The sequence below is a fragment of the Mandrillus leucophaeus genome, unplaced genomic scaffold, assembly GCF_000951045.1.
Source record: "Mandrillus leucophaeus isolate KB7577 unplaced genomic scaffold, Mleu.le_1.0 Scaffold194, whole genome shotgun sequence".
NCBI classification, from domain to species: Eukaryota; Metazoa; Chordata; class Mammalia; order Primates; family Cercopithecidae; genus Mandrillus; species Mandrillus leucophaeus.
Genome location: NW_012101965.1, coordinates 3,149,535 through 3,168,423, shown reverse-complemented (window position 1 = coordinate 3,168,423; position 18,889 = coordinate 3,149,535). Strand labels below are relative to the sequence as shown.

General features: G+C 37.9%; 1 protein-coding gene across 1 annotated transcript in view; it reads right to left on the bottom strand.

Moving 5' to 3' along the window:
* MAP7 (microtubule-associated protein 7) overlaps positions 1 to 18,889 on the bottom strand; it is a 197,426-nt gene that overhangs the window by 51,063 nt on the left and 127,474 nt on the right. Inside the window, exons 4-6 of the mRNA XM_011978447.1 lie at positions 8,657 to 8,820; positions 7,709 to 7,826; positions 2,966 to 3,076 (exon numbers count right to left, since the gene is read on the bottom strand). Coding sequence (XP_011833837.1) covers positions 2,966 to 3,076; positions 7,709 to 7,826; positions 8,657 to 8,820 — 393 coding nt within the window. The remainder of the gene's footprint in view (positions 1 to 2,965; positions 3,077 to 7,708; positions 7,827 to 8,656; positions 8,821 to 18,889) is intronic.

Here is an 18,889-nt window from a genome sequence, read left to right as displayed (position 1 = left end):
ACGTTCTGTTCCAGCAATTACAGAAACCTTTCATAATCAGAGGTTTCCTTTAACCAAAGTAATCTCATCAGTCCATGTAATACTATATTCAGATGTAATAATTAAAATATTTTAAAACTGACAAGGCACAGACACTACACTAATGACTGGCTTCGCTTGGCTTTGGAGGGCCTGGGGAAGCACATCTTGGGAAAGTGATACGGAAATATTTCAGTATTTCTAATAACTAGTAGAGTTGTTTGGATACATTCCAGCAGAACATGAGCCCTGATGGTATCGGAGCCTCAATTTAATCTCAGCTGTAAGGCCTATGCCTTAGGACTGAGAAAGCTCAAACAATCTAATAATGACGTATATACCTGCTTGACATATTTGTCTATAAGCTCCTCTAATTTAACAATCTCGTAAGAATGCTTTCTGATGAGATAATAAAGCATAACCAACTTTTAAAAATAGCAGGAAAGAACTAATGGAATTACTTAAATTTCTTTTATTTATTTTTAATTATTTTCTTTTTGAGATAGGATCTCACTCTATTGCCTAGGTTGGAGTACAGTGGTACAATCACAGCTCACCATAGTCTTGACTTCCCAAGGCTTAGGTGATCCCCCTGCCTCAGCCCCCTGAGTACCTGGGACTACAGGTGCACACCATCAAGCTTGGCTAATTTTTGTATTTTTAGTAGAGACGGGATTTTGCCATGGTGCCCAGGCTGGTCTCAAACTCCTGGGCTCAAGTGATTCACCCGCGTTGGCCTCCCAAAGTGCTGGAATTACAGGTGTGAGCCACTGCACCTGGCCTTAAATTTCTAAATGAGATAAATTTAAATTCAGAAGAAGGTTTAAAATTCTCACTAAAAAAAAAGGCCTAAGCCTTTTAGGGTTCTACTGAGGGCTTAAGTTAAAAAGATAACAATTCCTTCCTAGACAATACATGGGAGCCCCTTCAGGCTGACCTGGCCTGTTAGACCAGGAACTGATTGACAGTTCTTTGGTAAGGAGGCAGAGAAGCAGAACTCTCAAATCTAATGTTCTCCCTCTTGTCCTATTATTTCTGCTTAGTATTCTATTTTCTGGGCCTCTACCATGATTCACAGGGCAGTTTTCTGGCCCCACCTATGAACTGGTTATTGAACTTCCCTTAACCCTGATGTCCTATGTCCTAATTCTCTACTCCTTACCACTTCTAACCACACACACACACACACACACACACACACACACACACACACAGAATGCATGGAGTCAGAGTCAATTTAAGAAAGGACACCCATGAAGGTGAGAACGGAGGATGCAGTGTGGCAGTCACATGGGTGAGGAGTTGCCCATCTGCAACAATTAGCCTGTAGGACATTAAAGACAGGCTTACAATCTCTTAGGGACTCTATCACCCCAACTAGAGTAGGTGATCTATCCAGTAGATCTTTCTTAGTTCCAAGATTCTACTGCTTTAAGAAGGTCTATCGTGCAGAGAGTCTAGAACACATCTTTCTAATTGATACAGACAATTCAATGTCATTCCACAGCATGGACATACGGCCATGTTTGTTGTCCAGCTCCCTACTCCCACCCTTACCCTAATTTCAGCTATGGGATTGTAAAAGATAATAAAGTTTTAAAGAAGTGTAAAATACTAATTATAGTTTGTCTCAGATCCAGATTCACAAAAGTATGAAACTAAAGTGCTAAGTGACCAACTGCAAAGAAAAGATGAATAGACAACTGTAAGAATAACATTCACATGCTGTATCTTGTCTTATATTTAGGGAATAGGTTTGAAAATAAAGGATATTTATGAAAGAAATTTAAATTCATAATATTTATGAAAGGCTCCTAATTTGACTACACGTCTAATATTGATGGTTTAGGCAAATTAGGTTAAAAAAACAAAAAGAAATGGTTTTGGTTAAAAGACAAGAAAGGAAAGTTGTTCAAACATTTACTATTTTAAGAGATTAGTTATAAAATAACGCCAACAGTCACAGAATATTGTACATTACAATGACACCACCATAACTTTTATACAATACAAAATACATAAATATACATACACACATACAGAACATGCACACATTACATTTTTTAAAGATTATAAACACTGAAACTTTCCCAATCAGTTTCTTAATAAAGTACTCAAAGTAACCACAATTGTTTACTTTTAAAGAGTATGGGCTTCATATTGCACAATTCTTTGGTTTTATTTAAAATCATCTTAGTTATGTAAAAACAAGCAGCTTATCTTAAAAGCTTGATTTTTTTCGTTCTATGATATATGTAAAACAAAATTTTTGCTTTATAAATAACTCAACATTCATGTACTGTAAATCCATAGGATGAATAAAACTCAAAATTCAAACAAGATGTTAATAAAGGACTATGAATATTAAATGTTTCAGGAGGCTGTAATTATGATGATTTCTTGAAATTAGGCCAGATCCCTCAAGAGTTAATGAATGGACACCAAAAAACCAACAGCACACATTAAGAAATGCAGTAAGAAATAATTTGGTTAAATGAGAAGTAAATTGGCAAAATAAAATCTACCAACATGAATCATTTAAAAAGTTTTTAAAGAAAGTCAGAGCCTGGAATTCCCAAAGTACAGATGAAAAGCCAAAGACAGTATGATTGAAGTAAAAGAAATGTTCATAACAAAGATTATTTGCATTTTGCTGGATAAGTGGGTGATTTCTGGAGCTGTAAACTCATTTACTAAAAAGTTGAGAGAAGCACCGCTTTCGTCACTGCTAAATGCAATCACTCAGCCAAGTTCTAAAATGAGAAATGTTCTTGTCGCAAGGAAAATGCTGCTCAGCCGTTTATTGCTTTTTTACTCTGAAGTTTTTTTCTTCCTATTTAAGAAACGTAGGGAAAGCAACTTCAGATGTTTATTTTTATCTGTAAACATCCAGAAAAAAAGCATTAAGTAAATAACAGACACTTTTTTGTTTTCCTTTGGACTGTACCTCTATCTGGAGAATTTAGTAAAGTTGCAGATGAGGAGGAGAGCCGCTTGCTAATGACGGGATCAACATGTTTCGAAAGATTCATGGTGGAAACTGACCGCCTGTCTGGATCTAAAACAAACGGAGATAATGCTAATTGACAGCCAACATGCAGGATTGCAATTTCCTAGTTCACTGATGGAAGGAAAAACTAGGATTGGATGCTTTCCACTCTATTTCTAGATCTTTCATAATAACACAGTTTCTAAGTGGACATTTTAAAGGTAACTTAAAGGATTAGAAATAAAATTCATTTCTCTTAAAGGATAAAATAAATATTTATTTCACCAGCTTGTCAGCCATGGAAATTCAAGGATACAAGCGGATGAAGACAAAAGGAAGGCCAGTGAAGGGCTTCTAAAATAGTGGAGGCACACTATGAAGCAAAAGAGGACCATAAAAGCAAATGCCTTTGAAATCTCCAAAAGAAGGAACAATGGGGTGGTAACATGCTGGTAACACAGAACGCAGACTCGCAAACTCGGGGATAAAAAGAACACCAGGTTCTGTGTAATTGCTGATAACTTTGCTCACAGAGTCATTTTACCCAGGGCATTAAAGTTCATTATAGAAGAAGGGTTGTTGTTGTTTAAAAAGAAAAAGAAAAAGAAACATTCTAAGTGTGGAAAGGATTTTTAAGAAACGTTTCTTTATTAAAAGTCTACTAAGAACCACACCTCTGTGGCTATGAGTTAGTGTGGCTACAAATGTAGAATTGGCACACACATTCATGAACAGTAGTATTGTTCATCCTGTAGTCAAGTAATTTTAAAATTTCTTTTCTTTTTTTTTTGGCGGGGAGACAGGATATTGCTCTGTTGGCCAGGCTGGCACGATCATAGCTCACTGCAGCCTCGATCTCCTGGGCTCAAGTGATCCTCCCACCTCAGCCTCCAAGTAGCTAAGACTCTAGGCAGGCATCACTATGCCCAGCTAATTTTTTAATTTTTTTGTAGAGATGGGGTCTCATTATGCTGCCCAGGCTGGTCTCAAATTCCTGGCCTCAAGAGATCCTTCCACCTTGACTTCCCAAACTGTTGGGATTACAGGCATGAGTCATTGTGCCCGGCATAATTTTAGAATTCTTAAGTTCAAATCAGAAGGGAAATAAGCATATAAAAAGCAAGAATTAGCGGCATGCTGTTGGCATAGTGGACCCAGGTTATAATCATGCTCATTAGGATAAATCGTGTTCCTCAAATAACACTGCATGTAATGAAAGTCTAAAAAGTCTTATTCCTTACTTATCCAGGAGGCAGGTGGATGTTCTGATCTATAGTAGCCAAAGAGAAAGGGGTTTTTGCTGTATTTTATTTTATTTTTCTGTTGTTACCTGCTTCTAAAACTAAAACAAAAATATTCCTTGTGGGAGACGCTTCCAAAACTCAGTACCCATTGGTCTAACTAAGCTTGGCAGTAAAAAAAAAATTGCTGCAACTTTTCCCCATGCAGTTTTGACTACTATTTATAGTGCACTGGTAATAAGCAAGTCTTTGATTAATATCAGACATTTCTATCTTCAGCTGGGATTCATTTTAATGGTTGAAACAATTTTATTATTAAAGAAAAACACTTCTGTGCCTCACATTTATACTTAGCTGATGGACTCTTAGGGCAATCCAAACATAAAGAAAGGATTTAGGGTCAAACATCAAAAGGAACATCCTAGTGATGACATGTGAGGTACAGGGAAGAAAGAGGAATATGAAAGTCATTTCCAGGTGATTTTATAGCAGTACATTTTCTGTTATTGCTTTATATGTTAAGCTTTAGTTGGGGGAAAATTGTGTCCACATGCAGGCCTATTCTCAGGCAGATTCTCAACAGGTTATTAAAAACATTTAATTCTGCTTCAGAGTAAGTGGAAAAAATGAGCTACAGTGGATCCTCCCATCCTAAAAAGTACTACTGAGTAGTAAAGCATCTAAATCTGCCATAAATTGTTAAACTTATGGAGGCACACCATGAATTTGTTCATTACTTAATATATAAGACAGTTTTTATTAATTTCTTTTTCTTACCAAACAAAACGAACACACAAAAGAATAAGTTTTGAATGTACCAAGCTTTTGTTTTGTTTTTGAGACAGAGTCTCACTGTCAGCCAGGCTGGAGTGCGGTGGCACAATCTTGGCTCACTGCAACCACTGTCTCCCAGGCTCAAGCAATTCTCCTGCCTCAGCCTCCTGAGTAGCTGGGATTACAGGTGTGTGTCACCACGCCCGGCTAATTTTTGTATTTTTAGTAGAGATACAGTTTCACCATGTTGACCAGGCTGGTCTCGAACTCCCGACCTCAGGTAATCTGCGTGCCTCAGCCTCCCAAAGTGCTGGGATTACAGGTGTGAGCCACTGCACCCAGCTGATTGTATCAAATTTTACAGTCCAGTGCTAGCTGATGGCCAGCAGCTGGCCAAGACAGGAATTTTAAAGTAGACAGTTTCTATGATGTGTTTGTTGGTCAGGAAATCATGATAGAGTACCCATAATACATCAGGTATTGTTGTGAAGTAAAGGGTATTCAAAATGAGTAAGACCTGGTTGCTGTTCTCAAGATCATAGCAGATCATTTTCTGGTCTTTGAGAACTTGGCAAATCCCATTTATTTTCAGGCAAACTTCTCTATTCCAGTATAGGAAAAATTTATTATAATTCATAACCCATATTAAAATGAATTTTACCCAACAGCTTGCAAATGCAACACAGGTTTCTCTTGTTCTGAGTGGCAGAAATAAACGACATATATTAAACTTTGAGTGTGGAGGCAAAAAATTAAGCTAAGCAGCTTAACATCTCCTCAAAAATGTCTGATGATCTAACAGTATATATCTGCCATACACATGTAAAGCAGGAAGTCAAGTAAAACAAAAATATGATTATAAAAATATATACCCTGCCAGCTTTACTGTATGAAAGGTATATAAAAAACTGTCCCATCAACAAAATCTCATATGTAAATGATCTGTATAACAGATTTAATATGTGTCCCACCAACTACTGATGGGTCAGGAAGAACCAAGAAAACAGAAGTGCTTTCATATTCGGTTCACTGTCATAAGAAAGCAAGTTGTGGTGATATTCTTTAGACTTAAAAAAATTTTTAATATTTTAAATTACATTTTTGAGTCAGGTTCTCACTCTGTCTCCTAGTCTGGAGTGCAATGGCATACTCTTAGCTCACTGTATCCTCAAATTCCTGGCCTCAAGTGATCCTCCTGCCTCAGCCTCCTAAGTAGGTGGGATTACAGGTACATGCCACCATGCCTGTCTAAATTTTTAAAAGAATTTTTTGTAGAGATGGGGTCTCACTATGTTGCCCAGGCTAGTCTTGAACTCCTGGCCTCAAGGGATCCTCCTGCTTTGGCCTCCCAAAGCACTAGGATTATAGGCATGAGGTACTGCACCTGATCCTAGATTTTTTTTTTAATAAAGCAGTTATAAAAGATCTATAGAATGTTAACAATGAAAGAGAAGAGAATAAGCAAACAAAAAGAGGTCCACAGTTAATTAGCTTAAAACTAAAATTGGCAACAGCAGTAATGATTGAGGGAAGAAAAAAGCTAAACCGGATGTACTTTGATCCCAGGTAATTTTTTTAGCTAAAAAACATTTTTTAAAGGTTTAGTACTGATATTGAAAAAAGAAAAAATATAAATAGAAAACCAAAATGACTGTTTAAAGGGAAAGCAAACGTTCCACATGTAATTACTTTATTTCAACACCTTTAAGTCACCTGAGTCATATTATCACACTTAAGAAACACTGTGCCAATCCCAGATCTACGTCTATGCGCTAGGGTATTAAGCATGCGTGATGACTAAGGTGGTGATGCTTCAGCTATTGATGCATCAGCCCTAGGTCCAAGGTGCTAGCTATAGGTCAGGCAATTGGCAATCACAGGGATGTCTGTACCAGCTTTTCTAGTACCACCAAAAGTTATGAAGTGGTGGTCCAGGCCTGCTAAATCGAGAGAGGAGAATGATGACTCAACAAAACCACCTGGGGACAGAATGTAAAACAATGATATTTCAACGTAAAAAAAAAAAAAAAAAAGATTATCAGATTCACACAAATGAAAAAACAAAAACAAAAAACAAAAGAAAAACCGACACACTATGCAAAATTCCAGGGGTATTGAATTTACAGTACAAAAATAAAGCCTTTCAGTAAATCCAAATTTCAATATGATTTTATGTCCATTCAGAAAGGAGGAAATAGCTTAGCCATTTACGATTTCTAGCTCAATAAACCTATACATTTTCTTACAGAGCATTAGTGTTGCATATACTTTAGGGTCAGAATACATAAGCTCATAGTATTGATTCTGGTCAGTCAATATAACTATAATCCTTCCAGAGAAAAAGATAAAACTAGTTAACTTATTCCATAATCCTGAAACCCTAATGCAAATGGAGGACTAAAATAATGTAGTGTTGAAGCTAGCATGTTTATTTAGAAACACTGTATAGATTTCTTCCTTTAAGGAATTTTGTAACATGAGAAAATTAGCCTATGTTAAGGGAAAGAGACCCTTGCTTCTTATCTCCATCACCCTCTTATCCTCAAATAGTGAAAGATTCATTTAATTGTTGTTTAATTATTTCAGCAGGATTTTTGTTTAGCAAACATAGATTTAGAAGGAAGAAGGAAACATACTGTTACTTTCAGGAAAATAGAGACTAATTTTGAAAGTGGTCACTGTTTACCTGCACTGTGGATGCTCGGGCTCCCATGGAGAGAGCCTCCCCATGACCAACGGTTATGCTTCTGTTTTGGCTTCTGGCTCCTTTCCATTGTGCGCCGTACAACAGCTTCATGGCGTTCCTTAAATGGAATAGAAGAGCTGAGGATTAGATTCCAGCTGGTTGGTTGAAGCTTCTTCAGTTTAAGGCAGAATGGAGTGAGGAGTACTACTTCAATTCCCACCCTACTATTCTTGATCTCTAGCTGAACTTCTAGACCTTAAGGTGAGACTAGTTTCAATCTCGGAGGGTCACTGAAGTCTTTAGGTCCCAGTTCATAAAGCCTTTGGTGAACAACAGGCATTCAAATAAACAACCCTTACTACTAGGGTGTGATGCTTTCATGAACACACATAAGCATGGTAATGCAGGTCTTAGCTTCAACTGATGCTTAACATATATACCATATTTAAAAAACAGTTCAGAATCTGAGAACATGGGTAACCCTGACCCCATGACTTATTGAGTTGTATGACCTTGTGTAACTTACCCACTCTGAGTCCTCTGAGTCTAAATTTCTATTTTTGTACAAACTGACATATAATGCACGCTAAAGGATTGAGTAAGGGTTAAATGAGATAATCTATGTGTAAATGTTTGCAGATGGTAAAGACTACAAAAACACAATTACTTGGAGTGGTCTTAATACCCAGTACAGACGAATTGCACTTCAATAAGTTATAGGTTTGGACCAGAGAAATGGGCTTTTAAAGCTTCTGTGGCAATACTAATCATCAGCCCAGTCGCCACCTCTCATACCCCGAACTCCCTAGAAACTGTTGCCATCTGTAAAGCTGATCACTCTGAAACCATTTTGCTTTGCACCCTGCACCTGATTGCAAAGTTTCACAGGAAGTTTGTTGCCTGTCTGAACTAGAGGAGCCCCTCATATTCTTCCCGGGGGCGGCTCACTTTGTCCTCCTCAAGTCTCTGCCTCCGCTTCTCCTCCACCGCAGCCCTCCTCCGCTCCTCCTTCTGCCTCTGCTCCTCCAACTTCTTCTTCCGCTCTTCCAGGTGCTTCTCGTAGTGCTGCCTGGCTCGCTCTTCTCTTTCTAACCACACTATTTCTCTTGCAGCTTTGGGGAGGATTAAAAAAAGAAAAAAAGAGGGAAATCAAATATAGGCAGGTTGAAAACTTGAATAGTTAGGGCTGTATTAAGTGGTCTACAATGAACAAATATGGGTTCTTTGGTTTTGTATTAACCAAGCATGGCCTTTGCTTCCCTCAAATTTCCAAGAAAAATGTATTACTGTTAATTTTTAGCATAATTTAATATGTTAACAATGAGGTTGAAGACATACTGAATTCCACTCTTTGGGAACGCAAGCAGCCCTCTAGTTTGTATGTAGAATAAGGCATTAACCACACGCTCTAGTCTCAATCCTGAAAATCAATAGTACCATCTGTCTCTCTTTTTTATTAAAAACAATGTGATATCCTCCAGTCTATGACTACATTTTTTCCAACATGGCACTGATTCTGAGGATTAAAAGGATTTGGGAGAAAATAGTTGATAAAAGATGTCTGAAGTGCCCTACAGGTCTATCACATTGAGTCAGCTCAGGGATGGGAAGGACTGAACAAGCAGGTGGCCTTGTGTCTGAGGAGCTCACAATTTATTAGATAAGACTTAACCATATCAAAAGCTGGATGAAAAATACAATCCAAAACTATCGTTCAACAATAGGATGCATTTTTTCTTCTTTATATAATACAAGTTCTTTCCTCATTTCAGGAAAAGATATGCCCCCTCAAAGCTATTTCAATATGCTGCTTCCTTCAGTGGTAATAACTACAAATATCTATGAGTTATTAATACTGTAGGCAAAAGGAAAAAATTCAAACAACATTTAGAGTGTAAATCTTGAGGACACTACATGGCATAGAAATTAAAATGTTACTTTTTAAAAGAAAAAACCGGCCAGGTGCAGTGGCTCATGCCTGTAATCCCAGCGCTTTGGGAGGCTGGGCGGGGGGGAGATCACTGGCGGTCAGGAGTTCGAGACCAGTCTGGCCAACATAGTGAAACCCCATCTCTACTAAAAACGTAAACATTGGGAGGGTGTGGTGGCACGTGACTGTAGTCCCAGCTATTTGGGAGGCTGAGGTGCGAGAATCACTTGAACCTGGGAGGCAGATGTTGCAGCAAGCCGAATTTGCGCCACTGCACTCCAGCCTTGGATGACAGAGTGAGACTCTGTCTCAAAAAAATAAATATAAGAAAAAACATAAATTTAGAATATTTTAGTTTCCTCTAAATGTTTAATATTAAAGAATGCATTTCTGATACCATTAAATCTTTCCAAAGTTAGTCATTTGAGGACTAAATCTACTGAAAGTGACTGGAACTGACTTTATTTTAGTTGAAGAAAAGGACAAGGACAAATTCAAGGTGAATTTGTTCTCCTGGTATCATTCAGGGTGGTCTGTGGAGTGAACTGGGACTGGTTCTCCCAGCAGCTAGGCCATTAACTGGCGCTGAGATCTCAGACATGTCCATTTGGATTTTAGCTTTCTTTTGCTTAAAAAGAGGACACTGGTCTTCAAGGTTCCTACCAATTTTCAAAGCTCATTGTTCTAAGGAAATTCTCAAGTTAAAAATTTACTTCAATAAAAAGCATATAGTATACACAGTAAGTATTTACTGAGTGACTGAAAAAATAAATGCCACTGTGAGAACACACCTTAAAAGTTAACAGAAGGAGAACATAATTCTGATACTTTCTTAAGATGCACTTACTTTGCCTATGCACACTTGTGCACATAATACCTTTTGGATTTTCTACATGGGAATACCTTACTGGAAGGCTTTTAATGATATTAAACATTTTAATTCACTTAAAAAAGTGGATAAATTTTGACGGTGATAGCTTTTGTCAAAGCTTAAACAACACAAAATAAACAGTAAAACAACTGTCTTCCTCTAACCTGAGATCCTGTTATATTCCACCTCTAACTTTTTGATAATGCACACCATGCACCCAAAGTACACTTATTGCTTTACATCTTGCTTTTTCTGAGGCAGGGTCTCACTCTGTTGCCCAGGTTGGAGTGTAGTGGCACAGTCATGGCTCACTGCAGCCTTGACCTCCCAGGCTCAGGTGATCCTCCCATCTCAGTCACCTGGGTAGCTGGGACTACAGGTATGCACCACTATGGCCAGCTAATTTTTTGTATTTTTAGTAGAGATGGGGTTTTGCCATATTGTTCAGCCTGGTCTTGACCTCCTGAGCTCAAGGGATCCACCTGCCTCGGCCTCCCAAAGTTCTGGGATTACAGGCAGGAGCCACCGCACCCAGCCTGCATCTTGCTTTTTTTAACTTAAAATATATCTTAAGAGACTTTTCTATATCAACACATGAAACATGAATCTAACAATCTTTTTAATGGCTATACAGTATTTTACTGTCTATATACTATACCTTATTTTATATAACCAGTTACCTACTGAGTGATAGGTTATCTAAGTTATTTCCAGTATTTTAAGAATTCAGACCCTGAGCAATAACAATGGGCTGTCGTAAATCTCTGTGTAGATGTGTGAGCATGTGCACGTAGAAGAGTTGAATCAAAGGGAACATACATTTAAAATTTTGATAGATATTGTCATACTGTCCTCTGTGGAGGTCATACCAATTTATATACCCACTGACAGTATATGATGGTCATAGGCAGAAGAATCAGATGTATACCTTGAGATATGCAGTATAAATCTATTTTTTAACTTTTAGTCTTCAAACTATATAGTCTTTGAGTTTTCTACCCCATTTTCAGGAAAATTTCAAATTCTTTGAGAACATTTATGAACATAATATATTCCTCTCCTATAAGAGATCCAGAAGCCAACAAGAGAAAATAAGAAATAAAGCTGTTTATAAAATATTAATATATTTAAAAGCTGGTAAGATAAATGTGTAAAACAAGAGTTAAGTCACAAATCAATTTTTCTTTAATGTTTTCATCAGGATTTCTGGCTTATTAATAATATGTGGCTCTATTTCTTCACTAAATTTAAACTCCTCTGATTGCTACAGTCCTATTTTGGCTTTAATACCCTTATTTGGCCTTCCTCCCCACTGCTCTCCGAAATAGTCTCTGCATTCTAATTAGATCCCATCTCCTTAATATTAGCACCTCCCATCAAACCATGCTTCTCCCAGATCTTTGCCTCTGTTATTGCCCTGTTGGGAAAGCTGTCATCATTTTTTATCCAAGCAGATCCATTTTTTAAGAAGGCATACTCATAATTGTAATATATGTCAGAATTACTGTTGGAACTGTGGAGGGGGAAGGGGCAAATGTCTAGTTCAAATGCAGATCCCAGAGCTCCACTTCTCATATTTAGAGGTGCTAATTCTAGGATGAGGCCCAGTCATTTGATTTTGGACAAATCTCACAGGTAGTTGAGACAAGTGACCCATGGATGGCATTTGGAGAAACGCTGTACTCTAAGGTCTTCCGCAGAAGTGTCATCTCTTCTAGAGCTCACTGCTGATCTTGCAACATCTACCACAAACTTTACTATTTCTCTTTTTCTATCTATGTATATATCTATTTATTTTAGAGCCAGGGTCCCACTTTGTCACCTAGGCTGGAGTGCAGTGGTGTCATCACAGCTCACTGCAACCTCAAACTCCTGAGCTCAAGCAATCCTCCTGCCTCAGCCTCCTAACAGATACTACAGGTGCATGCTACCACATTCAGCAAATTTTTTTTTTCTTTTTTGTAGAGCTGGGGTCTCACTACATTGACCAGGCTGGTCTCGAACTCCTGGCTTCAAGAGATGCCCCTGTCTCAGCCTTCTGAGTGCTGGGATTACAGGCCTGAGCCACAACACCTGGCCTACCATTTCTCATGTTCCGATTTCTCTGTAGCAAAGGTAATTTTTTTGTTTGTTTGTGTGTTTTTGTTTTTTTGAGACAGAGTCTTGCTCTGTTTCCCAGGCTGGAGTGCAGTAGCACGATCTTGGCTCACTGCAACCTTTGCCTCCCACGTTCAAGCGATTCTCCTGCCTCAGCCTCCTGACCGGCTGGGACTACAGGTGCGTGCCACCATACCCGGCTAATTTTTGGTATTTTTAATAGAGATGGGGTTTCACCGTGTTAGCCAGGATGGTCTTGATCTCCTGACCTCGTGATCCGCCCACCTCGGCCTCCCAAAGTGCTGGGATTACAGGGCGTGAGCCACCACGCCCGTGCAGAAAGGAAATTTTTTTAAAGAAAACCTTTCCACCTGCAGGTGACTGATTTTTATTGAGCCTCTTTTTAAAGCTTTTTAGTAGCTGTATGGTATTTCATTGTCTATGCACATTATTTTTTATAACCAGTTACCTATTGATAGGTTTAATTTTACTTTTTACGTTTTTTATTGATGTACAATAACTGTACTATTTACAGGGTACATTTGATATTTTGATACATGCATACAGTATGCAGTAATCAAATCAGGGTATCTAGGATACCCATCACCTCAGACATTTATTACTTCTTTGTGTTGGGAACATTTCAAATCTTCTCTTATACATATGTCCCATATATAATAAATTATTGTTAACAGTCATCCTATTGTGCTATTGAATACTAGAATTTATTCCTTCGATCTAGCTGTATATTGTACCCATTAATGAACCTGTCTTTAACCGCCCACCCTTCTGTTCCCAGGCCCTGCGAAGCACCACTCGACTCACTATCTCCATGAGATCACCTTTCTTTAGTTCCCACATATGAGAACATAGAATATCTGTCTTTCTGTGCCTGTCTTACTTCTAACACAGTGACCTGCAGTTTTATCCACGTTGTTGTAGATGACAGTGTTTCATTCTTTTTTACGGTTGAATAATATTCCATTGTATGTGTGTGTGTGTATATATATATATATCACATTTTCTTTATCCATTCATCCACTGATGGACACTTAGGTTACTTCTATATCTTGGCTATGGTAAATAGTCTGTCAGATAGTCTGATTTCCTTTCTTTAGGCTATATACCCAGTAGTGGGATTGCTGGGTCACACTGTAGTTCTATTTTTAATTTTCTGAGCAACTTCCATACTGTCTTCCATAGCAGCTACCCTAATTTACATTCCTACAGCAGTGTACTAGTGTTCCCCTTTCTCTGCACCTTCATCAGTATCTGTTGTTTTTTGTCTTTTTGATAATAGCCATTCTAACTGGGGTGCTATGTCTCATTGTGATTTTGATTTGCATTTCCCTGATAATTAGTAATGTTGATCATTTTTGCAGATGACTGTTGGTTACTTCTATGTCTTCTTTTGAGAAATGCTATTCAGATCATTTGCCCATTTTTAATTTGGATTCCTTCCTCCCTTCCTCCCTTCCTCCCTCCCTCTCTCTCTCTCTCTCTTTCTTTCTTTCCTATTGAGTTCCTTACATATTCTGGTTGTTAATGCTTTGTCGAATAGTTTGCATATATTTTCTCCCACTCTATACACTGTCTCTTCTGTGTTTCCTTTGCTGTGCAGAAGGTTTTTGGCTTCATGTAATCCCATCTGTCTATTTTTGCTTTTGTTGTCTTTGCTTTTGAGGTCTTACCCCAAAACTCTTTGTTCAAACCAATGTCCTGAAGCATTTCCCCAATGCTTTCTTCTAGTAGTTTCATAGTTTCAGGTTACATTGTAGTCTTTAATCCATTTTGAGTTGATTTTTGAATATGGTGACAGATAGGGATCTAGTATCATTTTTCTGCATATGGATTATCCAGTTTTCCCAGCAACATTTATTGAAGAGACTATCCTTTCCCCACTGAATGTTCTTGGTACCTCTGTTGAAAATCAGTTGGCTGTAAAGACATGCATTTATTTCCGAGTTCTCTGTTCTGTTCCATTGGTCTGTGTGTCTGTTTTTATGGCACTACTATGCTGTTTTGGTTACTATAGTTGTGTAATCAAAGCTTAATATCTTGAAGTCAGGTCGTTTGATGCCTCTAGCTTTGTTCTTTTTGCTCAGGATTGCTTTGACTATTTGGGGTCTTCTGTGGTTCCATATAAAGATTTTTTTTTTCCTGTTTTTGTGAAGAATGTCATTGGTATTTTGGTAGGAATTGCACTGAATCTGTAGATCACTTTGAGTATGGTCATTTTCACAATATTAATTGTTCCAATTGATGAACATGAGATGTCTTGCACTTTTTTGTGATCTTTTCAATTTTTTTCATCAGTGTTTTCAGTTTTCCTTGTAGCAAACTTTTACCTCCTTGGTTACATTTACTCCTAAGTATTTTTTTTTTTTTTTGCAGCTACTGTAAATGGGACTGCTTTCTTGATTTCTTTTTCTACTGATTTGTCACTGGGTTATAGAAACACTACTGATTTTTTATGTTAATTTTGTACCTTGCAATTTTACTGAATTAATTTATCCATACTTAGAGATTTTTGGTGAAGCTTTTAGGGGTTTTTATGTATAGGACCATGTTGTCTGCAAACAGGGACAATTTTACTTCCTCCTTTCCAATTTGGATGGTCTTTATTTCTTTCTCTTGCCTAATTGCTTTGGCTAGAATCTTTTTGTGTGTGTTCTCCATGGTGCCTTTCAGAACTTGAACATATCCAAGGGTCTTAATAATTATTTTATAATTCAGTAGGAACTACTTCCTGATTCATTCACTCGTAACTGTTTCGGTCTTTGGTAAATTGCTTAACCTCCCTATTCCTCAGTTTTGCCAGGTGAAGATGTGGGGAAAAAGAGGATCTTTCTCATAAATTCACTATAAGGATTAACAAAATAATTACACTTAATATGGTTAGAATACTTTCCTGCATGTAGTAAACGTTCAGTAAATATTAGCTATTATTGTTGCTTTTGCCATCATCATCATCGTAATTTCTTAGAAAATTAAAGGTAGTTCTTAAAGTTGTGCTATAAATCACAACAGGGCTAGACATTATTGCAACAATAATTAGTTTTACCCCAAATAATCTTTTAAAGGAAGAATATTTCTTTGTCTATCCAACTTTTATTGAATTCCAGTACTATTTTCTACCAGGAAGTGCAGATGCTAATGCAGTGCCTTCTTTAAACAGTCACACAGCAAACAGGCAAATTAAACAACACTTGCCTATTGCAGAGCATACTGGTGAGCGCAGGGTTATTGCTAAATATAGGTCATGCAACATTTTAAATGGAAGGATAACAAAGTATTTCAATATTTTAATAAAAATAAAAAGTTAATTTATTCTAAGAGATGTAATACTTTAATACCTGGCCCTTCCATAAAAAGTTCTTTTTTTAAAGGGAAAAAAACAAAGTTTAAAAAATAAGCTAGAAGGTGTAAAATCAAGTCTATTGGGGTTAAGACTTCTAGAATGGGTTAAAATATTCCCTATGGATAATGTTGAGGTTATGTATTTTCTCATCAAGAAACGAAAATTTTGAATACATGAGAACATCCTCAGCAACTGTTATTGACTGAATTATTCCTCCTACCACCTCCCCCGGCAAGTTCATATGCTGAAGCCCTAACCCCCAAGGTGAATGCACTTGAAAACAGGACCTTTAGGAGGTAATCAGGGTTAAATGAGGTCATAAAGATGGCACCCTAACCTAACAGATTCAGAGGAAATACCATTTGAGGATAACGTGGTCCATTGTAAGCCAGGAAGAGAGCCCTCACCAGAAGCTGAACTTGATCTTGGAGTGCCCAGCCTCCAGAGCTGTGAGAAAATGAATTTCTGTTGTTTAAGCTACCCAGTCTGTGTTATTTTGTTGTGGCATCCCTAGTAGACGAATACAACTCATTCAGTATTAAAATCATTAACAATCACTTAATTTCATAAAGAGGCAGCTCTGTAAAAGAACAGTATGTCCAAAAACTGAACTGTGATTACTATTAACCTTTACTCTTCCGAAGTCACAATTTATCCCCGGCCTATGGGATCACATTATAAAATGAAATGAAAACCCACTGTAGCCCCTGAAATACTGGACACTAATGAGTCAGTCCCATCCCTGAGCTGCTGACACCAAGATATTTTAATGACACTGTAACAATATATCAGTACCATACAAAGGAGAAATCAATCTAGAGTCCATGTAGACTAGACTCCATGTAGAAATACACAGTGATTCTGTATGAAAAGGAATTAAAAATGAAAAACAGGGCAGTGTGGTGGATAGAGGACAGTTTCTGGCTTCATAGGAACTTGGGCCCACCCCAGTCTTGCCACTTACAAGCTATGTGCCACTGAACAAATAATGACTTTGGTGGCCTTGTTCCCTCAAGTTACTATGGCACCAACTTCCTGACAGGGCTGTTTTGTGGCTCACAGTAACATATAAAGCACTTAGCATAGTGCCATGTACATCGCAGGGATTCAATAAATGCAGATAATGATAGCCTTTACGATAATCAATAATTCCTGTCCTACTGCCACACAGAGTGATATGGTTTGGCTCTGTGTTCCCACCCAAATCTCATCTTGAATTGTACTCCCATAATTCCCATGTGTTGTGGGAGGGACCCTGTGGGACATAATTTGAATTGTGGGAGTAGTTTCCCCCATATTGTTTTTGTGGTAGTGAATAAGTCTCACGAAATCTGAAAGTTTTATCAGGAGTTTCCACTTTTGCATCTTCCTCATTTTCTCTTGCTGCCACCATGTAAGAAGTGCCTTTCAACTCCTGCCATGATTCTGAGGCCTCCCTAGCCACGTGGAACTTTAAGTCCAATTAAACCTCTTTTTCTTCCCAGTATCAGGTATGTCTTTACCAGCAGTGGGAAAACAGACTAATACATAGAGCATGCAACTAACAGGAAGAAACTCAGGTAGAACTGAACTCAGTGCACTCATGGGTTGTGCGTAACACTCCACATTCCCCTGTCATCACATTCAACAATCTAGAGTCCAGCCTGGTACCTCTGAAGAGGCTTACTTCTGTATCAGGGGAGCACCTATTTCACTGCTGTATGAGAGAAAAGAAAAGGTGACATTCAGAGACTAGAGCAATATTATCACTTATCCTCCGAAACATACAGACCTGCTGTCTCAGTTTCATACTAAGATACAGAAGGATTATGGGTAACACTGGCTACTAGAATAGCCAGTAATATAATGAAGAGTCAGAAAATGAAAAGTGATGAGAACATCTGAGTTTGGGTCTTGAGTTTGCTACTAATTCTGTGTGATCTTGGGAAAATTAGCCAAATTCTCCTACTTCTACATTAGAAAGAGTATACAAAATGATCTCCAAGATCTCTTCCAATTAATTCCCATTACTTCATTTTTTTGTTTTTACCTTTGAGGACATGTGTGGGATTACAATTAGATTCCTTTTCTTTTTCTTTTTTTGTGAGACAGGGTCTTGCTCTGTAACTCAGGCTGAAGTACAATGGCATAGTAATGGCTCACTGCAGCCTTGACCTCCCAGTCTCAAGTGATCCTGCAGCCTCAGCTCCTGAGTAGCTGAGACTACAGGCATGCGCTACCATGTCTGGCTCGTTTTCTTTTATTCCTTGTAGAGACAGCGTCTTGCTGTGTTGTCCAGGCTGGTCTCAAACTCCTGGGCTCAAGTGATCCTCCTGCCTTAGCCTCCCAAAGTGCTGGGATTATAGGCATGAGCCACTGTGCCTGGTCCAGTTTCGTTTTGTTTTGATTTTGAGTGTTAAAATTTTAACCTTTATGCTTTATCTCAATAACTGTTGTGATTACTTATATTCAAATAAAAGTCATTTTCATATTATATGCTGACTGAATATATGTGCTGAATAATAATTCTTTTTAAAAAGGAATCTAATGGCTTAACCTACGCTCATCAATTTTAGAAGGAAGTTGTAAAATAAAAAAACAACATCTAAAGATGGAAAGTAAAAACATTTTATAGGTCTTAGAGCATTTTTGTAGGAAATACTAATTAGTTTTATTTAATAGTCAAGAAACAAGAATGAAAATGTAATCATTAATAGAATGGAAAAGTTTACCACACCTTTCAAATTGTTAAAGATAATCATGGAATGAATGGTACTTACATCAAATCAACCCCTAACTCTATACTACCAGCCCTGCCCCTCCTATAAAAAGGTTTTTCTTTTCTTTTTTTTTTTTTGAGACGAGTCTCACTCTGTCTCCCAGGCTGGAGTGCAGTGGCTCCATCTCAGCTCACTGCAAGCTCCGCCTCCCGGGTTCACACCA